Source organism: Falco punctatus, assembly GCF_963210335.1.
Source record: "Falco punctatus genome assembly, chromosome: 3".
Classification (NCBI taxonomy): Eukaryota; Metazoa; Chordata; class Aves; order Falconiformes; family Falconidae; genus Falco; species Falco punctatus.
In genome coordinates, this window is record NC_137582.1 from 120,131,053 (window position 1) to 120,150,582 (window position 19,530).

Here is a 19,530-nt window from a genome sequence, read left to right on the forward strand (position 1 = left end):
TGGGTGGCTCCGGGTCGTGTGGCCAGGGGAGGAACGGGACAGGTGACTCGGGGCAACTGAAAGTTTTGTCCTGGGAGAGCTGCCTGGGATCCAGGTCGCTGGGACCTGTTTGTCAGGTTCCTGTTTTTGTTATTCATCAGCTCAGTATTCCTGAAAACAAATCGCCTTCCTGTCACTGGATTGGCATCACACTGCACCGGAGCATGGAGGGTGTCCTGCGACACGTGCCTGTTTGTGTGGCTGGTTTCGGCTCTGCCAAGGCCGTGGGCAGTTGTGCCGGTCCCGTGGCTGTCTCCAGCAGGAGCTGCTCCTCCGTGGCCGTGCTGGGAACAGCCCCAGCATCGCCTGGGGTCCTGCCTCCCTACCAGCCTCCTCCAAAGCCAGGGCAAAGCGTCACAGCCTTTACTGTCAGAGGAGACTTTCAGGCTCTGTAAGGTGTGATGATGGTCTCTGAGTCGTGCCTGGGTTGGGGTGGGACAGGACAGAGCTGTGTGGGTGAGTCACTGCTGTGTGGGGGGTGAGAAACTGCAGGTTGTACGGAGAAGGGGAAGAGCAGACAACAGGGTGCCGCAGGGGCACAGCCTGAGGCACCTCGGGAGGCTGTAGACACTTCTGGGGAGAAGATACTTGGGGTGGGCCTTGCTGTTTCCTTGGTCTGCAGCAACTCCCTTCTGGAGCTGGACAGGACATTTCTACTCAGGCAAAGCTTCAGCAGAAAAACCTGCTAGCTAAACCAGTGATTTCACCGTTACATATTTTTTGCTTAATGGAAAAACTTCTAAATGAAAATGTTTGTTCTATTTTGAGGAAATAAAGAAACAATTTTTCTTGCATCATCCATTCTCCTTTTTATCATGGTAAAAGCTTACAGGGAGCAGTACCTCCTGATCTCAGAAATAAAGAAGAAAACATCTGTTGGTATTTGTGGTGAAAGAAACATAGCTGTGCATAGCTCACCAAGCTGCTACCTGCCTGGATTTTAGTCATCTTGTCATGTCACCTGGATGGCAATGTCAGTAGACTCAAACAGTGCTGCTGGCCTGGCGCAGTGGACATGTGCCAGATGCCTGGAGGTCAGCCAAAGCAGCAGGGCTTGTGGCCAGAGGAAGCCCAGTTCTCATGTGAATTTGTTTTCTTTTTACAAGGAGAAAATGATCTGGATGCTTAAGTGAGTTATCAATTTATTGGGAGTAACCTGAAAATGTGCTACCCGCGAGTGTGCGCTCCTGGCCAGTATGCACTGAAATCCATGGGAGCTATTGAGATGTGTGATGTTGGGAAAACAGCTTGTGTTGCTGCTGCCATTGTCAGGATTAAAACACAATTGCCCTTTTTTGGAACACTGATTGCTGAAGGCATCTGTTGTGTAAAGGATAAGCTGGTGAAAGCGGTGGAGTGCTAGGTGGGGAGAGAAATTGTCCCCCTCTTCGCCACAGGCCATGCTGTGTGCTTTTGAAAGACCTTTTAGTTCCTTGCTCTGCACTGTGTTCCTCCTGTCCGGGCTCCAGGGAAGGTGGTGGTGGGGTAGTCAGTGCTGGTGGGTATGGCGTGGGGTACAGGAGAGGTGGGAGCAGGTGGCGGTCAGCCCAAAGCTGGGCAAGGAGGTCCCTGGCTTGATGTGGGATGCAAAACTTGGAATCACGGGATGGAGTTCAGAAGAGGAAAATGAGAGCCAGACTTTGCAGCAAATCTTGCATGGGAGACCAATTTGGCCACCGGCCAGCATCCCACTGGTGAGCTGTGGATGCCTTCACCCAGAAGCTGGAGCAACGCTCAAGGAGGTGTTTGGTGGGGGGTGAGCCTGCAGTGAGGCATGGAGGACCAAAGACATTCCTCCTTCCCCTCCACCTGCCCTGCGCCATCTCTCTCTGCTACTGAGCCTACAGACAGGGTTGTGCATGGCCTGTGCAGGGTTGCCTCAAGGGATGCTCCTGTGTATCTCAGGGGAGAAGTGGCTGAAGCCAGACTCTGAGGTTATCCTGCCACTGGGGTCTCTCCGATGCTACCTGATGGATACACAAGACAGCGTCAGTCACACGCTGGCACCCCTCCAAGATCTTCATGTCCTGACACTGATGCCTGAATGCTGCCATTTCTGGCCTCGGCAAGGTCTGAGTTGGGCTCTGCAGCTGAGAGCGTGCAATGAGTTTAAAAGTTGAGGGTCTGAAATGAGACAATCCATCTTAAAAAATGTCATCCCCTGGGAGACACAAGTGCAAGGCTGGGTGACAGCTCTGCATGGAGCTACAGCCCTTTCTCACCTTGGACAGAGGTGAAGGTCTGGTTGAGGCTTGGGCCACCACAACTCTACCTGTGTTCCTGTACAGGTGACTGGCTTGATCATGCTGTGCTTTCCAGCAGCACTGTGAAGGCATTCCCATCTCTTGGGGTGAGGTAACTGTGCTGCAGGGCATGAACATCTCTGGGACCTGAAGGGTCCCAGCTCTCTCAGCCTCTCGTCATATAAAAGATGCTCCAGTCCCTTCATTCCTGTGACCCTGCACTGGACTTCCTCCAGTAGGTCCTGATCTTTCTTGTACTGCAGTTTGCGCAGCAGCTTCTGGGCACTGCTGCTCTGAGATCTTGAGATCTCCTTAGGCTTCCAAGCACTTTCTCTTCCTGTGTGGAACACTGCAGATGTCCCACTGCTATATTTGCAATCTGCCTTACACAGCTGGACCCCCCACGGGTGTCCGTGCCCTTGTGCTCCTACCACTGTGATACCCAGGGTCTGCCTGCACTGGGACAGAGAGGTGCCCTGTGTGCTGTCCATCTGCCTGCCCTTCCTCACTGCATCCATCTGCTCTGGCTGGGCTCTGTGCTGCCCAAGAGGTGTGGAGCACGTCAGAGTTTGGTGTGGACCTGGGCTGTGCCTGGGAAGGGGGATGTGAGGTGTTCCTGGGACGACGGGGTACCCCCAAAGCCAGGACAAAGCATGCCAGTAGGTGGGAAGGTCCACTAGAGATGACCTGATCTGCTGCAACCACGCTGTTTGGTCTGTGCACTGTGTGAGCAACAAATTACACATGGAAATGGGGGAAGGGAAGAGAGGTGGCCCTCCCCCACTAGCTACTTTTGTGGGGTTAAAAGTATGAGCAAGTTCTGAAGCTGGTGACAGCAAGGAGCAGGAAGAGGAGATGTGAGGGGTTATAAATATCTGACTCTCAAGGGGCAAAGAAATGAGATACTATTTTCCATGAACAGGCTCCTGGAGTGCGACACCCTCTTCCCTCTCTTGCGTGGTTGTACTCCAGATAACAGAAACCACCGCTGATTTCCTGAACTCACTATCTTTGTTATAAAAAACCCAAACAGCAGCAGTTCATAAATAAGGCTTAGAAAAAAGAGCTGCTATTCTGAGAAGCAATGAAACCAGCAGCTTTCCCAGCTCAACACTTCAGTTCTGGTTCACAACAAGCTCAAGCCACCCCAGAAATAAGCCTGAAACCTTTCACAAAGAGGAAAGGAAAGCGGGACTGGGCTGCAAAGGAGGCAGTGGAAGTGCTCTGCAGAGCGGCGGGGTGCTGTTTGCCTTCCCCGCTTCTGCTGGCTCCATGCTGAGCTTGCCTCTTCCTCCCGAGCTTCACCAGATAACCTCCCTGTGTCCTGGCGGAAGCCCACAGACACAGTTACCTGCTAGACCTGCTGGTCCAGAAAACAGACTGCTGCTTAGTCACTGTGCTTTTGCAACCTGTGACATTTCAGGGCTCTAGGCTGTGTACTAACGTCAATGGACAATACTGCACCTGGCACCATGTTGTGGCCGGATGCTGAGGAAACCATCAGCAAGACAGCAGGAGCTGAAAAGAATGCAGGGATGTCTGCCAAATGTTCTCTTAGAGTTCACCGTGCCTCTGGCCACAGGGTCAACCGTGTACTGGGACTTCTGGGTACTGCTGCACCTTCACTGAGATGGGGCATGGACCGGTGTCTAACAGGGGTAGCTGAGCCAGCTCTGCAGTGCTGAAACTCCACAAATGTGTGTGGTGAAGTTTGGCTAAATGTGGTCCTGGCATACTGGAGCAGATCTAATGGGGTGGCTGTGGATGGGGAAGCCCTAGGGCAGGGTTTTCTTGATGCCCCAGCACTTCAGGAAAGATGTGGAGCAACTGGAGAGTGTTTTGAGATGAGCAATCACCAGCAGAGCCCTGGTAGTTGGAGTTGCTGGACAGTTTATCCTGGAGAAAGGACAACAGAGGTAGGGAGGAGAACAGTCTTCAAATACACAGAGGACTGCTGTGAAGGTGAAGGACAGATCTTTCTGCCGTGTTCATGGTGCCCAGAAGCTGACCAAGGGACTTCAGCTGTGGGAAGGGGATTCACGTTAGACCCAAGGAAGATCCTCCTGCCTGGAGACAGCTCTTCGTCTTGTAAGAACTTTAAAATAGTATGATGCAAGGATAGCTGAGCTACCTGGGGTTGGAGAGCAGACCTGTCTTCACCCAGCATACTTTCTAGTCCCCAAGTGATGCCAAGTCTAGTCTATGAGCTTCTGTGGTCCCAGAAGACTGCACGGTCTCTTGGGTTAGGGTCTGCTGAGTTTCCAGAGGGGGAAGTCTGGCCTTTGCTACTTGTGTGGAAGTTTTACAGTTCAGGCCAAAAGAGAACCAAACACCAAGCTGCGTGCTGCCGTATGGGGCTCTGGGCATCTTGAAGGAGCTTCCTCCAGGGCAGAAAAAATGACTGTGCAGGTAGCTGTGTGGCCCAGGACTTGTCATTATTTGTATTTTGAGAAGGCCATATATCTTGGTGGTTCTTGCTGTCAGGGCTTCACACTGGTGCGCCTTGATAGGAGTTGCCTGGCTTACGGACCTTCCCACAGCCAGAGCTTTGGGTTTCCACAGGGCAAGACCATGGGTGCAGAGGCTTTTGCTGGAAGCACACTCAGATCAGGCAGGCCAGGACACAGTTTTATGCTGGAGACTTCCAAGCTCGGAGTGTAACAGGAAAGCGGAGCCATCTCTTCTGTGCACCCCCACGCTCCTGCCCCCCCAGAGAGCAGTGAAGCCTGGCAGAGTCCCACCTCGCAGAGAAACAGCCCCTACTCTTGGTGCAAGAACAGATGATTTCCAAAATGTCGCCAGCTCTGGCTGTGCAATCGTTGGGCTTTTGCAAGCTACAGTATTGACAGAACAAGCAGTTAAACAAATACTACCTTCTGCTGTAACGTTTGTTATTGTAGGCCACAAACCACAGGCAACTTGGCCTGACTCCAGGAGAGAGACCTGCATACATATTCCCATGTTAGCAGTTATCTTCAAGATGCAGCTTCAGCCTGGGTCTTTCCCACAGAGGATGGAGGGATAATGGTTTACAGGCAAAGGCAGATCAACTCAGCACACTGCCAGCAGAAGCTGGGGCCATGGAAACCTGCTTCCTGGGCTCCAGAGATTCATCTTCTGCAGCTTCCAAACTCAAGCAGGAATTTTCATACAACACATATGCATGGACATAGCACATATGCATGGAGAGAGGGACGGCGAGCTAGAGGAGGGTGTATGGTGTATTTGTTGGCAGCACCTGTGGGCTCAGCTCTGAGGAATAACACTAGCAAAACGCTGGTTTTGAATTCTGTCACATCAAAAACCTTTCCCATGTTCCCTTATGGGGTATTGGAATGGTCAGCTCATTGCAACCAAGATGATGGGATTCTGCTAATCCAAAAAAGGTCCTAAGTATGGAGTTCTAGGACGGATTCCACATATATTTCACATATTGTGCTATCAAGTAAAATTCTGTTTGGTGTAGTTCTTCTTGGTTACCTTGTTGATGCTCCTGACATTACAGATGGGATGGGACGGGATGGTATGGTATGAGTGGAGAGAGTGCAGACATACTTAGTCATCTGCTACATCTTGTCTTTGAAGGAGGACAAGATGCCAAACCCTCTGGGCTTCCTGCAGTTGTGCTTTCAGGGGCATGTATGCAACCCTGGATGGGGCACCTTGGAGATGAATGGCCACTCTTTGTGAATGACCATTCATAATGACTGAGGAGGAAGTGCTCAGCCAGAGCAGATAACCGAAGGTGGCTCAGATTCAGGCATGCTTGGTCCTTGCAGAAGGTTGTCCAGTTCTCCCATATGTCTGGCTGCCGAAGGTGTGTAACGATTGAGCATGACACTCCTTATCACAGTTAAGTGGCCCTGTGGACTGAGACACTGATGTCAGGAGCTGCACAGCTGCATATTTCAAGACGCGGTGCCCCAGTGCTGAGCATTTACCTAGATCATTCCAAGGATCCAGCATTTTGCAATACGGGAATAGAACCCCCATCTTGCCTTGCAGGGCTACAGCAGCGACAGAAGTATCAGTGGCTGGTGATGATCCAGCGGCTGCCGGAGCAGAGGGGGGTGCAGGTCTCCGTGCGTGGGGCTGCCTCGTTGCCCTGGCGGTGCAGTGCTGCACGCTGTTGGCGTGTCACACTTCCCCGCTGCCCTCCACGGGAAGCGTCTTATGAAAGAATCAAGCAGTTAACAGTTGCCTTCGCTCGGCTGCCACTCAGGTTGCAGCAGCTTTTTGTTCCTGATTCCTTTCTTGCTTAAGAAAACAAATGAGGGTTGTTTTTTTTCCTCTGTCATCTTTGGCCATCCTGTGAATGTGTTTCCTTTGCAGCCACGTGGCTTGCAACCAGCTCGGGGCTCCAATGCAATCAAAACCTGCACGTAAGCAAGGTTGGAGGCTGTAGCCCTCCAGAAATTAAACTCCTTGGACCTGTCCCGGTGGGCTTCGAGCACGGTCTGCTGCATATGAGCATGGGAGGCTTGTGGGGTTCACTCTGAACCAGCAGCACCGCTACAGTCCGACACCCTCAGAAGCAGTGCTGCAATGATCTGACACAGAGCATCAGCTCTGTGGCCCCTCCAGAAGGTCTGTGGAGGGGCAGCGAGCGCACCTAGTCCTGCTGTGGCCATGCTTCTCCCAGCAGGCAGGCTGTGCTCGCTGGCTGCCCGCAGCACCCGCAGCCAGCCGTGCTGCCCAGCTGCCGGTGCCTGGAGATGCTGATGGAGAAACAGGGGATGAATGTTAGTCCCTCAGAGCAAGGCTTGGCCGGCCTCTGCAGGACGCATGAGCCACCTTGGTATTTGGGAGGGAGGGAACAAGTGGTGTCAGTGGAGCCATGAGAGTTGGGACAAGTGAGAAAATGGTCTTAAAACAGCACAATCATGACAGCTGCGTGCAGAGGCTATTACTAAATGCCAGGTCTCAGTCAATCCTGCTGATTTCTTGGGAATTATTCCTGCCCTGGGAGAGAAGGATAGATTTTTCTTCTGTTATCCCTTCTGCTCCACAGCAAGCACCGTTTGAAAGCTCAACAGAACAGATAGTGATCTTAAAGTAAAAATTTCCCCCATTGCACGCAGGCTTTAGACATCATCCATGGAAAATAAACTCAAGCCTTGCTCTCTGCACAGCTACACAGTGATGCTGTTGCTGTCTCTTCTCCTCAGGATGATGCTGGTGGAGCTCTCTCTGCACGCCCTCCTTAAGCTGTGCCACTGGAGAGCCAGGACACAGAAGGAATGAGCGAAGAGCATTTTTCTGCTGGACTATGTTTTCAGACACAGCCGAGGGCCTACCTGCCTCCCAGAAATGGGTCTGATCTAGGGACAACAGCCCAGAGAGGCAGGAAGGCCCAAGCCTACGCTGGCCATTTCCAGCTTGGTGGGAAAAGCTGACTCCATGTTCATGGTGGAGGAACAAGAAGTAAGTGGTTTGTGTCCTCTGCTGAGCAATGCACATGATGCACTATTTTCCTGTGCCTGAGGCAGCACTGGCTACCTGACATGCTTTTAAGGCAGCAGCAACGCTTCTTGACACAGACTGAGCCCAACAAAGCACAACTGGGTCACCTCAGGGCTGGCTGGCAGCCTTCCTGACAAGGGACAGCCTCGGGAAGGATGCAGCAGCTTAGCCTCTCCGAGGGCTCGCTGCTCTAGCCAGGCTGGGCTCTGCGTGGCCTCTGCATCCCTCTGGGATGAAAGGTGGAAAATCTTGGCTGTGTGCCTCTCCCGCCCACAGGACAGCTCTGCTGGGCAAGCTTGGCCAGCTGTAGGACGGAGAGAAATGGGGAAAGAAGTACCGGCGGCGTCATTTGCGGTGAGGTGCCACGAAGATCATCACCTGTCGTGTCTTGTAGCTGCTCAGAGGGCTGATTGCAGGACACAGCCAAGGGTGAGGATACCTCCAGGTCAGATGGGAATGAACTGGAAATGTACATTGCTGGGCTTGGAAGTGGACTGATGTTAGGACCAGGACTGGCTGTGAAAAATACCCTGGAACTGCTATTGCCTCAGCCTATACAAATCTACCAAGACATCATGGAATGGGGCCAAATGAAGCAGAATTCATTCAGGAAAGGAAAGTTCAGAGTTGTAATTGAACCCGTTTCAGACCAAAACATCTCCATGTTTCCTTTTGAAGTGGATGTTTTGAAATCTCAATATTTTCCTGCTTTGTGCGATAGCAGAAAATCGCTTGAAGTTCAGAACAGAAATAGGAACTTGGAGTTACCTAAAATAATGAATGCAAAATATTGTTTCCATGCCTTTTATCCCAGTCAAGATCAAAATTGAGTTCTGATATCTCAGAATCGCTGGTGGAAGGGATCTTTGTACTCTGCGCAGCTTCCCTGTGGCCCAGAGAGGTGACTGCATGTTGCCACTTGTCAATGACTTGCTCTGACTCTTCTGCTCTTCTTTACACTACGCAGGGCAGCGAGTTTTGTCCTTTCCTCTTGTGCAGCAGTGTCCTCTGTGTCTTGGTGATTGCTTTCCTTGCTCAGTGCATCTGGCCAGATAGGGAGCAGCGTGTTTTGATCACACAGAGCATGAGGAGAAGGGAGGAGGAAGATAGAGGAGGGAGGAAGAGGAGTCAGGTGGTGGGAGATGGAGATGGAAGGAGGCAAGTGAGGAGGCAGCAGCAGAGAAGAGCAGAAACAGTCCCTGGAAAGGCTCTTCATGCTCTCTGTATGGTGGAGATGGTCCTACAGCCTCCTCTCCAGGACCTGCAGGCCCAGGAGCGTGTTGAGAACATCTCCCGTGGTGCCAGCTCCCTGTGCAGCCCTGGGTGCATGGAGGTTGTTTTTAACTGAGTGTAGGTTTTTCCCCAAGTTTGCGCAAGATGCTCTCAGAGCGAGCTATAAATACCGCAGCGCTTCCTGTGCGGCTCTGCAAGGAGGAAGCTGCTTCCCCACCAGGGGAAGAGGCAGCAGCGTCCTCGGGGGTGCAGGCAGCTGCGTGTGTTGGGGGGCGGGGAGGAGGGGGGCATGTTGTGCAAGAGCCCCTCTCTTCCCCAGGTAGGGACTGGCTGCTTTCATCCAGCCCGGCCAGCACAGCCAAGCCCTGTTGCTCCACATCAGACTGGCCATATTTTGGCGTTTCTAGAAAGCAGCGTGTGGGGAAGCCATGGTGGGCTTTCTGGGGGCTAAGGCAGGAGGAGCAGGGTGAGGTGCATTCACAGACTTGTGCTAGGGACCAACAGTGAGGTTCTGCTGGGGACAGTCCTAGCCCCTTTCTTACCAAGGTCTGTTGGGTGAGAAGATGCTGCTTTGTGTGATGCAGGAGGCGGCACTCCTGGAGAAGGGGTTTTGGAGTGACTGATGGGTTTGCACCCACAGAGAACTCTACAGAGGTGAGGAGAAAGGGCCACCTCTCACTGCCATCACTCCCCTGGCTCCGCTGCCCAGCTCTACTTGAGCCCCAGAAAGGGAAGCTACAAGAGAGGGGAAAACAAAGACACAAATGTGGCAAGAAGGCCCAGGAAAAACTGATCTCAAGATTTTGGTGGAATTTGGGAATGCAGGTCTTGCATTTGCGATAGGCCAGGGGAGCCTGTGGAGGAAGGGGACCTTGGAGAGTGTTTAAAGCACAGAGATGGAGGTGATGGAGAGGAGGAACACATCCCAGCCCCTTGCTGGACACACGGACCTCTCTTTGTCTTGCAAATGGTGGTGGTGAGCTGGGGGCCGGGGGGAGGAAGAGCAGACTCAGCACCAGCTCTGCTCTAACCAACATTTGGGGTAGTCTACCTTTTGTGTCCATACTTGAAAGTTCACGGTCTCCCTCTGATGAGATGTGTGCTGGCCCAGGAAAGGTGTTTCTGCACCTCAGCCCTGCCAGCCCTCCGGACTCACTGTTTGCCCCTGGCTCACTCCTTGTCCTCCCAGCGGTGGGAACAGCGTGGACACCCAGATTACTCCTGCAGGACCTCAACACCCAGGCTTTGCTATGTCCAGTCTCAGCTTTTCACCCTGTGGGCTTTGCTTCAAACGTCGGCACCGAACAGCACAGAAACCTCCATTACCGGGTGCTGCACCGGGGCGAGTGAGAAGGATTTGCTTGAATAGCCCAGCACCCCAGCTGGAGGGCAGACCCCTCGCTCCTCCTGCCACACTCCCCAGCCCAAGTGGTCCAGGAAGGTGCCTGCACAGGTCCGTGATCATCCACTCAGGCTCTGGGCAGATCCACGCCATCCCTGTGATCTGGGAACATTTCCAGAAGCTGCTTCTTTACCCTCTGAGTCTGATGTGCAAAGGACGTGCTGTGGCTCATACTGCTCTGCGGGATGTCTGCTGCTCTGTCTCCTGGGGATGGACCCTCTGGGAGATAAGGACTCTGGTACAGATTCTGCCTCCTGCCTAGTGTCACGGGGCTGCCTGGCACTTCGCAAGGGGAAAAAAAATATGTGTTCTGCCACAGAAAGGTACAGCTTGTGTTGTGTCAAGGACACAGTGAAGAGAAGGAACACAGAGTGCCGGCAGGGAGGGGGTGAACTGTCCTTTATGGAGATTTTCTCTTTCATGCATCCATTTCACATGGCAGGAGCTGATCTAAGTGGAGGCTTCTGTGACCCCGTCAGGGCTCCTGCCTGCCCTTGGTGGCGTGCTCCTGCTTGCCTCTGTGCCAATGGTGGTCGAGCTAATTTGGGGAAAAATAACCTTGCAAAAAGTGCTTTGTGCTCAGCCAAATTGCCCCGTGCAGCGGCTGTTTGCACGGTCACAGCCAGTGCCCCGGTGCAAGGGAAGGGGCTGGGGAAGGGTGGGTCCTGCCTTGTTGAAATTAGAGGGTTTAAATTGCCAGAGGCCTGAGTGCATGGGATTGAGGGGAAAGGGGAAGCAATTAGTTCACAAAACCCCCAGGATCTGTTAGCAGCAACCCACCTGGTGCCTGACCTGAGCCCGGCTTCCACTGCCAGTGATGTGACATTGCTTCACCTGCCAAATGACATGCACCTGGCTTGAAGGTAAATCTCTTTGTTGTCTCTTGCTTGGATTATTAGTAAAGGTCAGGGTCCCGGGGAAGCTCGGTGCTGCTGTCTGCCCGAGTAGGTGGCACCAGGTCCGGAGGCGAGTTGGACGGGGATGCAGCAGGAACTGTTTGTCCTGACGATGCAAGCGGGCAGATCTGGGATCAGGCTCTGCTGATTCTGCTCTGAGGAACAGGAGGGAAGGAAGCAATTTCTGTAAATTTAGTAAGAAAGTCCTTAAATCTAATTGCTGGAAGTGGTTAGGGAAGCTGACAGACTATAATCAGCATCGTGACTTTTTTCCGGCTCATCAACAATGCCAGAGCTCCTTGACTGCACTCAGCGCAGCTCTGGTGCAGCCTGGGGAAAAGGGACAGAAAGTGTCACCTGCTCGTGGGTCGATGCCACCTGCCAGGAACAGCACAGCCAGGCAAGCGCCACTGTGGAGCCTTTGAAGACCTCTGGCTGGAGAGCAGCCAGAAGCATCTGTTTAGAGGGGGTGTCCAGCCTAAAAAATTGATGATAAAACATTTTAAGAGGCTAATTATGCACAAACAACTGTAGCAAATGGGAAAGTCAGGGCTAAAGTTGAGTTTAAATTGCAGTGGCACTTCCGAGAGATGAGCTTTCCTAATAACGGTGCTATGGCTTCGTGCTAATTGGGAATAAGAAGGGGTGACACAGCTCTGAATGACAGGAGGAGTGATAGCTGTTGCAGAAGGAAATTTCTTAGAGAAAGCGATAGGCAGCAAGGTCCATTATTCCTGAGAAAATGGAAATGTAGTGTCTCCACGAGATTTCAGATAATTTATTCTGTATTGGAGGCTGGGAGTGTGTGCTGTTTCATTGACATGATCAATGGTGGAAATGCTACCTGACACTGGATGGCTGCTTTCCTAAAGCATCTTCTATTAATCTTCTATTAATGTTAACTTAGTACTAATAAACAATTTTCTTGTAAATTCTCAGAAATGTAAGTTTTGTACCTAGAAAATTGTTACTCAGAGAACTGCAAGATGTTCTGTGTTCTTCATAGATCACCCAGACTTGAATGCCTTGGGAGCGGGGGACTATATTTCAGCCTCAATGACTGAATGAATCACCAGGACACAGCTGCTTTGTGATCTGACATAATGTAGGGTGACATCACATGGCTTGATGTGACATAATGCAGCATAGCATGACATCTATGTGTCTATACACTTTTTATTATGTGGAATTTTAATGCACTTAGCAGAAGTCCGGGCGCATGTTGAACCTCATTTGCACAGCCAGGGTGTAGCTGTCAGTGGGACCGATCACCACTGGGAAAGCAAAGGGCTTGTTCGCATCTCTGGATGTGCTGGTACTTCTGAAAGGAGTTTTCTTCTGGAAGGCAACAGATTAGAACTTCAGTGGATTGTGGACTCCTAATTCCCTCTGGATCACTTAAAAATCTTGGGCTTAATTCCTTCTTACAAATCATCTGAAGTCCTTACATTTAAGGCTGCTGAGAAGCAGACCAGAAAGGGGCAGCTGCTCATCAGGTGAAGTGAAAAAACAGGCAGGAGCCTTTTGGGCAAGCTGAGGCACTGATGGGGTGCAGGGAAAGGTTTTTTTTTCAGTCCTGCCAGTGACTCCTTGAATACTCAAAAAAGCATGGCACCGATCAGGGCAGCGACAGGCCCCTCCTCAGCCAGCTGTACTTCATGAGCAGTCTGACCTGTCCTGGATGGGAGGTGTCCGTCACCTCCAACCCTCTGCTGCTGCTCCCTGGCAGATGATTGCATCCTGGTTCCCAGGGGAGCCCTGAACAGGCAGGAGTCCCCGGACCCCTGGGAGGGCATCTCTGCTAAGGCGCGGGATGGCATGTTTGGCCATTGCTGCATATGAATCAGAGGTTTCCACCATCCCAAACACACGATGCTCTGGCCCCATGCCTCAGTGATCCTCAATCAACAACTACGCTGTCCTGCGGCTGTCAGTGATGAAATTCATGTGCTATTTCATTTCCCAACACACGGATCATCTGAGATAATAGCAATGCCCATAGTTCTCCTTTTTTTCCCCTCGGAAAGTCACTTGCAGTAGTTTGAGGCATGTGATGTGATGGTTTGGAGTTTGGTTTGAGCCAAAGCAATGTGGCAGTCTAAGATCTGTCAGGCCAAAGGTGCAAGCCCTTTTCTCCTCTGCAGGGGCTGGCTGGTACCTCGCCCGCCTGGTGGAGAGCAGGACACAGGGTGAAGGTTCAGCTCCTTTCCTGTGGTGCAGGCTGGGTGGGTGTGGGGGCATGTGGAGGGCATAGCCCCCCCCGGAGGGGATCAACTTCCATGGTCTGTTCTGGTGAAATCTCTACTAAAGGCTTTAACTTCGCACAGTTCAACTGACTGACAACTATTTGCAGCTCCAGGTAAACACTGGGACGATCTCCCGGTACGCATGCATGGCTCAGAGACTGCTGTGAAAAAAAAGTTTTAGTCCCTTACGGGCAGGATCCCATTAAGATGGAATTCAAAGAGTTTCATTCTGATGCTTGTAACAAACACAGGCAAATGTGGTAATTCCCCTAAATGAGAATGAAAACCCTTGGGACTGGCTAAGCTAAAGAATGAGCTTGTATATAGACAGTGAGCCAGGTGAGGACTCATCCAGATCCTCCCAAGGCCAAAGGGGTCCTTGTCTTGGCTCTGATGAGAGCTGGATAGCACCTTGCTTAGCAAGCATCCTGCAATTTTGAATACAAAGCAACACCCCACGTGGTGATAGGGAACGAGGTGCATGAAGCCTGTGGCTGTGGTGAATGTGAACAGGCTGAGCCACAGGGAAGCAGTTTAACGGTTGCGCATGAAGGATCGTGCATGGCTGTGAGGGCTGGTGCTGTGATGGGGGAGACCTGGCTGTTCCCAGTGGCCACAGGATGCAGGGCGTAGCGTTGGGGTTACTAGGAGCGTGACAGAGCAGAAGAAAGAGGAAGCCCTTGGGAGCTGAGTGGGAATCTGGGCAGGTATGGCAGAAACCTCCATCCTGAGATGGTTACACTGCGAAGTGGCCTCTGGCTGGCATCCTGCAGTGGTCCAAGATGTCCTACAGCAGTTGTGACCAGTGGCTAAGACGGGGCAGTCAGGCAGGAGCTGGCATGGCGCAGCTGGTGTGGCTTCCCAGGTTCCTCCCCAGCTCCGTGCAAACCCCATCACGGCTGCTGTCCTGTGAAATGTGTTTTGCTGGAACATGCAGCATGTGGAGCTGCCCTGGGGTGGTTCTCCGCGGAGGAAGCATGTGTGCCTGTGTGCTTTGTTACCAGCTCTGGTGAGAAATTTTCAGGCTGGCCTTTCTGCAGTGGTACCCCTGCAGCATGATCCCAGGTGCAGGTCTCCAGTGTGGCAGGGAGACCTGCTGTATCCAGCAGAGTCACTGCTTGTGTCCTGCAAGGAGTGGGGCTCCCACCTGTGCCTCTGGCCCTTTGCAGCCATGGAGCCCACCCTGGGATGCAGCTCTGCAAGGCGGCTGTGGGCTGCATCCCAGCTGGGAGGCATTTGGCTGGTGGGCCAGTGGAGAGGGAATGCAAACCAGCACTGGGGCACCTGGAGCTGGTGCCGTTATCAGGGTATAGCCAGAGGGAGGAGGCTGGGAGGGTTTCCAGCCATCCTGGGCCCCCTCTCCCTGCCCATGCCCGAGGCAGTGAAAGCAGAGAGGCGGACCCCGGTGCCCCTGCACCTATACAACCCACAAAACAGTAACAAGGGGCATACGTAGAGGCCAAGCAGGAGAGAAGAGTCAAGCTGGCTGGCTGGAACCAATACTTTCTTCCTTGTGTTTTTTCCACCCAGTTGTCAGGGCTGAGGTGCCTTTTCACAGTCACTGTCATACAGGGCATTTGTCTCCAAGCTGCAGAGGAACCAAAGGTTGCCACCTGCTAGGGACCCATCCACCCCTGGGCCAACTGGTTGGTTGACGTTTAAGGATGGTCCATGTGCTGCGCCCCAGGCATGTCTACTCTGTCTTGCAGTGCATGGCTGTGTATTGCCCCAGGGACCAGGCGCCGGCTGTGTGCTTGGACAGATGCGGCCCAGGGCTGAATGATTCCCTAGATGACTCTGCTCTGACATTAAACCCAAATGCAAAGGACCTGTCCTCGGGGAGCAGCGGATGGGCTAAGCAATGGCCGGCTGCGACCATCTGACTTGGGGCCTGCCATGGACTGGCTTGACAGCACCAGAGGAGAGGTGGATTCCCAAGTGGTGTGGTTGTGCATCAGCTTGTTTCTTCAGTGAGGCAGTGAGGATGCTTCTTTTTGAACAGCTTGTAAAACCAGTGGTGGCATCAGACAACCTGCCTATCTTGGTGCCACCAGATGACCAAGACAGACAGGAAAGGCCAGCGTTTCCATGCAGGCTCTCCTAGGTCAGTGTGCCATGCTTCAGGTGGCAGCCACCCTCCCCTTCAAGTGCCCTTGGAGACGGTCCCTAGGAGGTGGTTCAAGAAGACCCTCAAGACTCATGCACAGAACCTCATACCCAGCTTAGCAGTTTCCCAGAACAGTGCATTGTCACTGGTCCCATTTTTAAAAGAGAGAAACTGAGGCATTCAGAGGGCCTGGGGCTTGTCCTGTTACATGGTCCCAGTGCTGCTGAGCCCAGCGCTCAGCCTGGACTCCGCTGCTTTGCGGAGCTTCTGGGTGCACATCCACCACCTTTGTGGCACAGCATGATGGGGTGGAGGCTGAGGTGTTCCCACCTACGTGCATACACTGCTTAGCCCAGAGATGGGGATTCAACCCCCTGCCACCTCAGAGGGGCTGAATCCCTTGTGTAGTTTGGAAGGTGGTTTTAGATAAAAGACCCCTGGCTGCAGACGGATCGCTTGGCTCTTCTGGGGCCAACTCTATGCAGCTGCAGCTGATACTGAGCAGGCGATGCAGATGCCTCTGCATGTTGGTATCGGTGTGCTAGCCTGAGCAAAAGTAGAGCAGGAGGAAAACGAGCTGGGAGTCAGTAAGATTTATCTTGTCTGTCTCCAAGTAGGGCAGAGTGCAGCAGGGAGCGGTCACATTTCTACTGTACTGGGTGTATTCTCCTTCCCCTGCAGAAATGAAGACATATTTGTCACTACAGCCCTGGTACTGTGATGGGTGGGCTTCAGAGGTGCTGCAGGACCCAGAACCACAGAGGACTAACACCACTAGTCCTTCCTGTTTTTCAATGCTGTCTTAAGAGATGCAGCAGCTCCAATGCTGCCTGCAGAACGAGGGGTTGCAGGGCTGCAACAGGGTCCTCATGGGACAGCCTGCAGAAGGGTCACTGTGACGCAGTGTTACTGCTGGGAATATATTGCCAAGCTGGGAACATGTGTTTTCCAAGCAGCACGAGCAGTATCAGGCACATTGTTTTGTGTTTGCAAGTTGGGTTATTTTACTGCTGTTCTCAAAGCCAGCTGGTGCTTGTGCATTAGATGTGACAAGACAGAAGGATATTTCCAAGACCTCTACAGTCAGGGCTGGTATAATCCATGGAAAAATACTGCAGGAAGCATCCCTAGGTGATTTTTAGTGATGCCCAACATCAGGGTGGAAAGGGCATACAGAGGCTAGAGACGGGCAAGCCTGTCCTGGGAAGCTGGGTAAGGCAGATGGCTGCTACTCCCTGCCTTCCAAGGCTGGGTTCAGCTCATTGCTCCTCACCATCGTAGAGCGAAGCTTCTGCACACTCATCCCATAGGCATGTTCTTGCTACAGCAGCTCGGCTTCCAGGGAAGGCAGGGAGCGGCTTCGTGTGAGGCAGTTTTCCCATCTGTGTTTGGGGAGGGCAGGACAGGGCGCATTTGCACAGACCATGCCTGGTTCTGGGAACGACAAGGTGCCTCCTGCCCAGTTGGACCTGTCCCTTTGGCAAGCGCCAGGGGAAGATCTTCAGGGGGAAATGGTCAATGTTACAAAATGTGCCGTGGGGTCTTGTTCCTGTGTCACATCCCTAATTCAGCTGGAGGAAGCGGCTGCCTCCTGCGCGGCAGAGATAATGGACATCCAGTGCTCGGAGGGGTGTCTGAGGTCCTAATTCAGGCCCAGCTCTGCAGGTGTTGGGATTAGTGCAGAAACAAGGATGCTCCCTTCTCACTGTGCCCTGCCATTGCTCCCCTCCAGCCCAGAGCCACGCTGCTCCAAGGGGAGCACAAACCCAGCGTGGCAGCTTACACCCTCTGCCCAAGCATGGGCAGCATCACACCACAGAGAAGGGGCAGGAAGCAGGGAACTCCAGCGAAGGGACGTGGGTGGGAAATGTCATGACATGATTCAGTTTCACAATGTAAGTCCCCGTGCTGTCCCTGCTGCACTGCACCCATACGCATCCCTGTGAAAATTGTGGGCATTCGGGAAAGCACACAGGGTGTGACTCTGAGAGCAATCAGCTCACATTTGCATATTTTTGCATAAGATCAGATCTCTTTTGCAGTCCATCAGAAGAAGCTCCACTGGGGCAGTGTCTTGTATCCCTGAAGGTCCCAGCTTCCCTGTGTGTTACTGGCCCCAAAGGCTCAACTGCAACTCTGTTCCTCTGCTGATCTCAAGGAGATTCTTGTTCTCCTGAACTGCTTGAGGCCATTTTTGGGACATGCTGTTGTAAGCAGGAGGTGAGATCAGTGGGGAACACCCAGCTCCTCCTCTTGGCTCTCTCTAGGTGCCCGTACATGGGTGGTAGATTGTTAAGGTCACAATCTGGTCTGGAACGCACGGAGTGGTTCTGCCGTCGCTAGAGTGTGAGTTCACAGCTAAGCTATGGAAACAGAGGCAATTAGCTGTAAATATGCAGTGGAAACCAAGAGAACCTATAATTTAATGTTAAGAGTTGTAATTAATGCTGCCTGTATGAGTATCTCAGCTTCTTATGGAATCCAGACATTCCCTGCTGCTCCCTGTTTCCACAGGGCAGGCAGAGAGGGCAGCGGCCGCTGCCAGCTGCAGGCTGTGCAGGGACAGCATCCGTGCGCACACCCTCTGGGGACCAGCAAAGAGCTACTCAAACACGTGCAGCAAAGACATAAACAATAAATAACCTGTCTGTCTATTTGTTCTTATGACATATCCAGATTTCATCTGCTTAAGCCCTGGGTAGGTGGGAAATGGGTGTGCGTGTGCTGGGCTCTGCCTGGATGCAGGTGTCAAGAGCAGGTCAGCCACCTATCTCTGCAGAGCAGATCTGGAATATGCACCAGGAGGGACAGCTGTGATGGCTAAAAGGCATCTAGAGGAGTCAAGTGGTCTCCTCCTCCCGGGTGCTGTGTGAGGGGTCTGTCCCAGGGGCACACACTCTGCAGAGCAGCTGTGGGAAGGACCCGTGCTTCGATACCACCCGTATCAGCTTCTTGTTGCATCTGTGTTGCTTTGCAGTTGACCTGTGAAGTGCTAGGAAAGAGCGAAGCTCTGAACGGGTGCTAAGGACTGGATGAGACTTTAGTGCAGTCACTTGGAAATCAACATTAAACCAGGCAGTAAAACTGTATTTATGAATGTAGGTAAATAGAAACATCTCCATCTGGGAAAATGAGGTCTGCAAGAGGAAGGTGACTGGCTCATTCTCACCCAGCAAGTCAGGGACGGCACCTTCTTCCACCCCCCGCAGGACCCAGGTATCCTGGTTACTGGTTCTGCACTGTGATCACGGGATGCACTTAGCTCTCATAAAGTGCAGGGGGCTGGCACAGCCTGAAAGCAGAGAAGCTGAGACAGAGGCCTGACCTTAAAGAGGAGAAAAAGCTCTAAGTTTTTCTAGGAGGTACCTGGAGTTACACAGAGGTACCCTGGCCAATTTATAAGGCACGTTAACCTCTGCGTGAAACTCCCTGTGCCTTGTCCTCACTGTCAGTGCCCACCAGCAGTGTGCTCTGAGCCCAGCATGCTCGCACCTTCCTCTCCTCCTAAGGTGGAAAGGGGCCATGGACTGTAGATTTCAATCTCAAGGTAGTGAATGGGACTTTTTTTGGCATAGAGCCTCTTTGCACATGGGACTGTGACTCCTAGAGCAAGATAGGATCTGTCTCAAGCGATGCATGATTTGCTCTCTGCTAAGTGGCTCACCCTGTCAGACTGCAGTCCCCACCTGAGCCCTCTCCAGCTGAAGTCACATGGATGTCTTTCAGATGGTTTTTATTTGAACCCATAGTTCTCCTTCTACCCTTTTCCAAAACAAGAGCACAAACTTGCTTCTTCAACAGTGACCCAAACCTCCTTGCCACGCTTCCAAGAACTTCTTCAGCATCAGGCTTGAAGCAGTCTCTTTTCCTTGCCTGCTGTCTCTCGTCTTGGCTATGTGTC

The 19,530-nt window shown here is 52.4% G+C and overlaps 1 protein-coding gene across 1 annotated transcript in view; it reads right to left on the reverse strand.

Moving 5' to 3' along the window:
* Positions 1–19,530, reverse strand: part of LOC308060461 (uncharacterized protein) — a 49,722-nt gene continuing 30,192 nt past the window's right edge. Inside the window, exon 2 of the mRNA XM_080379224.1 lies at positions 1–19,530. This exon is cut by the window's right edge and continues 15,284 nt beyond it. Within this exon, the coding sequence (XP_080235350.1) occupies positions 9,086–10,042 (957 nt within the window). The 5' untranslated portion in view covers positions 10,043–19,530 and the 3' untranslated portion in view covers positions 1–9,085.